A 6,294-nucleotide genomic window follows, 5' to 3' on the forward strand; every position below is an offset into this window, starting at 1 on the left:
CTTGTTTGGTCAGCTAACGGAGAATCCAATTCCCCGTGCTCGTTATTAAGCGCAATTTGCTTTTATTAATATAATAACCGATAACGCGACCTCGTTATCGCGTTTGCCGCTTATTTGGCTGGAATCGTATCGCGGGCAGGCACACGCGAAATCACGATTCGTTCGAAATCGAAATGACTCGCGACAATGACACGATTTTCGCTGCAGCTTTGGCATGTACCACGATACGGAAAAAATCGGCTGCAGCAAACGAGACGGTGACACCCTGCACGTGATGACGCCGACTTTCGAGGTGGACACCATTGGCGTCGCCTGGTCCAGATGCTCTAGAAGGGACATCACCAATTTTTTGGAGTAAGAAATTTAAAAATCTCTTTCGACAACATCGACTATCGTTTTAGATGCGTCGTTCGAAAAGTCTGAACGACGAGTTCAATCGTTTTGCCAGATAGCGTGTGTTCGAAGCTTGAAAAGCTTCAAGAGAAAGAAAGTTTTTAAAGAAAGTTTCAAAACTTCCACAGTCAAGGGAAAGGCGAATGCTTGGAAGACGAACCGGCGGACAATGATTACTCGTATCCAGAGTTACCGCCTGGCGCGATGTATAACGCGGAGCACCAATGCAGGCTTCAGTTCGGCGTCAGGGAAGCTTCCGTTTGCTCGCCCTTGCAGGAGGTGATGAACAAAAGTAAATCGAGTACGGGGCAATTTTAGACCGGTGAATAGAGATCGGTGATTTTGTTCACAGATCTGTTCTAAATTATGGTGCATCGTCGATGGCACTTGCACCACCATGCTTCATCCGGCCGCCCCGGGGACACACTGTGGCAAACACATGGTAAGAATATTAGATGCGTAATTATACATATAGCGTTATGCGATCGTAGCTGCCAATGAATAACAATCAGCCACAAATTTATATGATTGAATTAATCTTTCGTCATTAATCGTCGTGTCATTTCGTATTCGAGAAGAAACGATAGAAAATAATGTCGTAAGATATAACGTTGTAACAATGAGAAACATAATATTAACGGGTAACAATAAAAATAAAAAGGAAAATAAAGCGGTTTCGAGCACGACACTCTCTCTTTTTGATGATCGACGTTCATTGATCCTCTGGATATTCATAACGCTCTAGAAAAATAGATAAACACGCCGTGATTGACGAATAAATAAGTCAACCAGCCATTAAACTGATTTTCGATAACGTGGGCGAATTTTGCCGTAGTGGTGTCAGAACCAGGAATGCGTGCCAATTGTGGACAAACCGCGTCAAATCGACGGCGGATGGGGCGAGTGGGGCTCTTGGAGCGAGTGTTCGAGAACCTGTGGTGCGGGCGTTTCGATCGTCGAGCGGAAATGCGACCATCCGGAACCAGCGCACGGTGGTAAATTCTGCATCGGGGAAAGACGTCGATATAAAATCTGTAACACCGATCCGTGCCCGGAAGAGACGGCCAGTTTCAGAGCAGTTCAGTGCAGCCATTACGACGGCAAAGAATACAAAGGGAAGAATTACACTTGGCTGCCGTATTTCGATCAGAGTAAGCCACTAGTTTTTGGACTCTTTCGTCGAAGATACTACGGACGAGTACTTTTCGCAATAAACGATGCTGTAAATAATGCTAAACGGTTCCGTGCTATTTGACAGTAAAATATCATCGAATTTAATAAACAATTGAAAGTTATTTTTTGCCAAGTAATCTACGATCGTTCGATATTCCATTCGACTTGAATCCGTACAACACTAATGAATATCGTCCTTAATTGAAGCGGAACCCTGCGAGCTATATTGCACCGACACAGAGGAAAGCGTGATCGTTCCATGGGGTGAAGCCGCTCTCGATGGCACACCCTGTAACGTTGGTACCAGAGACATGTGCATTGCTGGAATCTGTCGAGTCAGTCTATTTTTCTAGACGATATTTTCAACAATATCCGTATCTTTCGTTCTCTATTCTCTTCTCTATTTTTCGATTGTAATTAACGGTGTAGAAAGTTGGCTGTGATTGGACGGTCGATTCAGATGCCACGGAAGATCGTTGTGGAATCTGCCATGGCGATGGAACTCAATGCGAAACAACAGGCGGAATTTACGACAAAAACGACGGTCCAGGATACAAGGAAGTGGTCGTTGTCCCCAACGGATCGAGAAATATAAAAATCGAAGAAATTGGAAACAGCAAAAATTATATTGGAATAGGTGTGCCAAATTCCGACAAATATTTCCTTAATGGAAAACGGTAAGTAATAATCCAAGATGTGTTCATCGTCGGTTACATTATATCGATCGCGTTAATATCGATAATCTAATCGATTGTGTATCTCTTTGTATCGGCTAACGAAATAATAAATTTCGAATGAAAAGTAAAAGACGTTGGAGAGATATTACGATCTAGAGCTATGATCTTCATTCCAATTGAACAGGCAGATCACTTTAGCAGGGGAATACCAAGTCGCCGGAACTCCAGCTCTGTACGAGCGCGATCGCGACAGAGAAAAGGTCAGAATTCCTGGCCCGATCAAAGAGGACATCGCAGTCTATGTACGTAATAGTAACTAATTAACTCTTTTCTTCTCGTTTTATTCCGCGTATGCTTCCTCTCATTCGCTTTCTCGTCGATTCTTCGAGCGTGGGCACGTATATTCGCTACGAATTCTTTAGCTACTTTCTTCCCATTCTCAATAATTTTGTCCCATCACTTCAGTTGATTTCCAGAGGACATTATCGGAATTTCGGGCTGCGATACGAGTACACAGTGCCGAAAAAGGAGCCTGATCGGGCACCGGAATACTCGTGGGTATTTTCCGACTGGTCGCTGTGCACGGCCACTTGCGGCGGTGGCACGCAAACCTCCAAAGCACTCTGCAACGAGAAGAAGAGCGGGGTCGTCGAGGACCACTTTTGCGAGGGCATCGAAAAGCCGGAATCGATTTTGCGAGAATGCAATCTGAATCCATGCCCAGCCAGGTAAAACGAAAGCCCAGCCTCCATGGTATAGGAAAAATCGGATTAAAGCTTCTCGGTCGCGATAATATGGGGGTACATTGAATCTGGCCACAGACAAATTTTATTTACCGTTCGACTCGACATTCCGACCGCTCGAACGCGACATCCAATGCAACTTGATTCGTTGACTTTCACTTTTATCAAAAAGATGTTTAACAACAATTCTTTTCTTTTTCGTTTTAATTAACTCGAATGAATTTAATAATAATGAATTCGAATAATATACTCAAACGATAATCGATTGTTTCGTTTTGCCAAAATTAGATGGTGGATCGGTCCATGGCAAATGTGCCCGGTATCATGCGGAGAGGGTGCTCTTCGAAAACGATCGGTGATGTGTGTCTCTTCGGGAGTGGGCCCCGATAGATCGGATTTGGCTCTGCCCGATCGAGATTGTAACCGGGACGTGAGACCCGAAGAGGTCAGCCCGTGTCTAAACCTACCCCCTTGCAGCTCGACCGAACCACCATTGATCGTCTACGCGGACAACAAGGATGCCTCTTTCTACAACGTGAGCTCGAACGATCAAAATGGAATCACGATCGTCGATAGTCTTACTACCGAGGAGCCAGAGATCCTCGAATTCGACAATGTGGTCGATGAAAATCCAGATAATTCCATGTATAATACCAAGTCAAAGTGGATCGTCTCGAAATGGAGTCATTGTACGAACGGTAAGAGAACTAGGAAGGTGACCTGCTCGATGCAAGGAGACTGCAATCCAGAAAACAAGCCGGCCACCATCGAACTTTGCCAAGGTGGGAGATGGATCACTGGTGAGTTATTTATTATCGTGGCATAAAATATACTGTTATCCTTCTTATTTTCTATCTATAACTAGGACAACTTGCTTGCGTATATCCAAAGAGTCGCGTAAGAATTAAAAAAGGTCAATAAGTCGAGTCGGATTAAGACGGCATGATTATTTTCATGGTTCGTCGTTTATGTCACGCTAAGACGGTAATCGAGTTTATCCGTGCTGCTAATAATATCTTTTTGAAGCCTGGCCCGTTGCCAAAGATAATAAGGAGACGATCAAGCGTATAAAACCTCCATCTTTATGGGCATGCTTACAGGAAAATGGGAGTCCTGCAACGCGAGCTGCCTCGTGAGAGTCGGCGTTAAGCGAAGGGAAGTCGAGTGTCGTGATCGTATAACAGAATTACTGTCCGACGATTGCAACCCCGAGAGAAAGCCGATCGATACGAGGCGTTGTTATCATAGGCGGCAATGCGCGAACGATAAATCTGGTAATTGCACACGCCAGAGGGAATCGGTCATTAAAGGATATCCGTAACTACCTGAACGTATGCATGGAAACTCGTTGTTTCTTTTCTTTTCTTTCGCCCCTTTAATGCGTATCTAAAAAGCAACAGTTTTCACGGATCATTAACCACAGTGTACGTATACCGGGAATTAATGTCTTCGAGCGAACGGTTTACGATACACTCCTCTGCAAGTATCTTCTTCCTTCCTTTCTTCTATGATATTAATTATCATAGTTACGCGCGCGCGCTTGTATGTGTGTGTGTGTAAGAGCTTCGTTTAACGACTCGCAATAATACAAGCTAGCATTGATGCTAATTCTTGCTAATTCTTGCTAATTCTTGCTAATTCTTGCATTTTAATATATTCCTTCTTATCAGTTTACACTAGACAGAACTAATAAAAAGAGAAAGATTTCGATGTAATCTATCAACTAATTATGATTAAGTTTCTTTAGATATGTAACGTAAAAACAAATAATACTGTTTCAGAGTGTAAGGATACTATTGTACCAGCCTCAATGTGCGCGTCATATAGGCGCATGTGCGATGTGTCATTGATCGTGCAGGATAAATGCTGTGCCACATGTTTCAAAAAACGAAGACACAGTCGTCGCGACAGAAGACACATTCCCGATCATTGACAAGTCGAAAATGCAGCAGCCGAATCGATCAACTTTCGCTTTTGAACAACGCTTCTAGATCCAGCCTAAAACAGGATCCGTCCTATGTCTGTACTTGCTTCGAAGATTGTCGGAAAACCGCGTAATATATTCCTAATACGGCCGAGTTAAACATCGAATTTCGATGCAATACAGTCAAGTTAAGTAACAATAAAAAAAAGTGACGAAAATTCAAAGTGTACCTAACATTCCGCTATAAATGACATTATAATGAAGTATAAATTTTGGACACTGTCATAAAGTTTCCGAATAAACAAATTAACAACATCGTACGTAAATTTAAGGTGAATATTCGTAACTTGTAGCTCTAGCGATACAACGGTGCAAATACATATAAAAGTTAATGAGATTTTCAAGATGTACAAATATACGCAAAATGTGAAAATATATCGAATTCCTGTATATATATACAATATATGTATAAACACTCGATATATTTTTGAATTAAATGTAACGTTACGAATTTTAAGGTACGCGTCCACTTCAGTGTACAACTATCGCGAGTTGCTCTTTACAGTATTTCCCACAATTGGGCATTGCTGAGTGACTATCTGATCCTACAATCGATGATTCTATGTAATAAATCAATAACATAAATTTGTACTAAAATAAACAAACTGCTATATTCTTTATTTGATTATAATATCATTAGATAAAAATCCCTTTTCAAATAAAATATAACAAAGCTTTTTTCCGCTAAAATGTAAATTTTACATATCTCATTATTTTTTATACATATATTTTATTAGCAAAATGATATACTTTATATTTTTATGGTACTAAACTTTTGTACAATTATATACGTACATATGTAAGACTGTGACTCTTCAACTGTTCGTGCAACTCATTTACACACAAAAAAAAAAAAAAAAGAAAAAGAAAACGTAGAATAAAAGACAAATTTAATTCTTGAACAACCAATGAATAAAACGAAATATTTTGAGATAAGTGATTCCTTATAATGAATTAACCTCTTAATATATAAATAAAATGAAACTCCATACGTTCATTGTGTACATTGCATACAATAAACAAATTATACATCCCAAACGTCATTGGTATGTCAAGGGTTTAATCTTTAATCTGCAAATTTCTAATACAGATAGAAAATGTCTAATATCGATTACAAACTACTTTATCTAATTTCATATTTATTTCAAGTATATGATACACATTCTCCTATTTTTTGTAATAGTTATTTACTTTACAAATTTAAGAATACAGCTACAAAAGATCGTCTATTCCTTTTTACGAGCGTTATATTTATTTACATTACACGCAATGTACAGCGGAACCCCCATTACTCCAATCCATATAGCCATGCCAAATGCCACTT

General features: G+C 40.5%; 1 protein-coding gene across 8 annotated transcripts in view; it reads left to right on the plus strand.

The window, feature by feature from the left end:
* LOC138188251 (A disintegrin and metalloproteinase with thrombospondin motifs 7) overlaps positions 1 to 5,590 on the plus strand; it is an 89,241-nt gene extending 83,651 nt beyond the window's left edge. For 7 of the 8 annotated variants that reach the window (XM_069129876.1, XM_069129867.1, XM_069129907.1 and 4 more), the window contains 11 exons: positions 208 to 354; positions 522 to 672; positions 746 to 835; positions 1,229 to 1,544; positions 1,774 to 1,901; positions 1,996 to 2,243; positions 2,428 to 2,545; positions 2,709 to 2,971; positions 3,275 to 3,786; positions 4,087 to 4,260; positions 4,768 to 5,590. In XM_069129876.1, coding sequence (XP_068985977.1) covers positions 208 to 354; positions 522 to 672; positions 746 to 835; positions 1,229 to 1,544; positions 1,774 to 1,901; positions 1,996 to 2,243; positions 2,428 to 2,545; positions 2,709 to 2,971; positions 3,275 to 3,786; positions 4,087 to 4,260; positions 4,768 to 4,919 — 2,299 coding nt within the window. In that variant the 3' untranslated portion in view covers positions 4,920 to 5,590. Of the gene's footprint in view, positions 1 to 207; positions 355 to 521; positions 673 to 745; positions 836 to 1,228; positions 1,545 to 1,773; positions 1,902 to 1,995; positions 2,244 to 2,427; positions 2,546 to 2,708; positions 2,972 to 3,274; positions 3,787 to 4,086; positions 4,318 to 4,767 lie in introns of all 8 variants that reach the window. The other variant, XM_069129913.1, reaches the window with a different exon arrangement.
* Positions 5,591 to 6,294: the final 704 nt, after the last annotated feature.

The sequence above is a fragment of the Bombus flavifrons genome, chromosome 2 (assembly GCF_040668555.2).
Source record: "Bombus flavifrons isolate JBK064 chromosome 2, iyBomFlav1_principal, whole genome shotgun sequence".
NCBI classification, from domain to species: Eukaryota; Metazoa; Arthropoda; class Insecta; order Hymenoptera; family Apidae; genus Bombus; species Bombus flavifrons.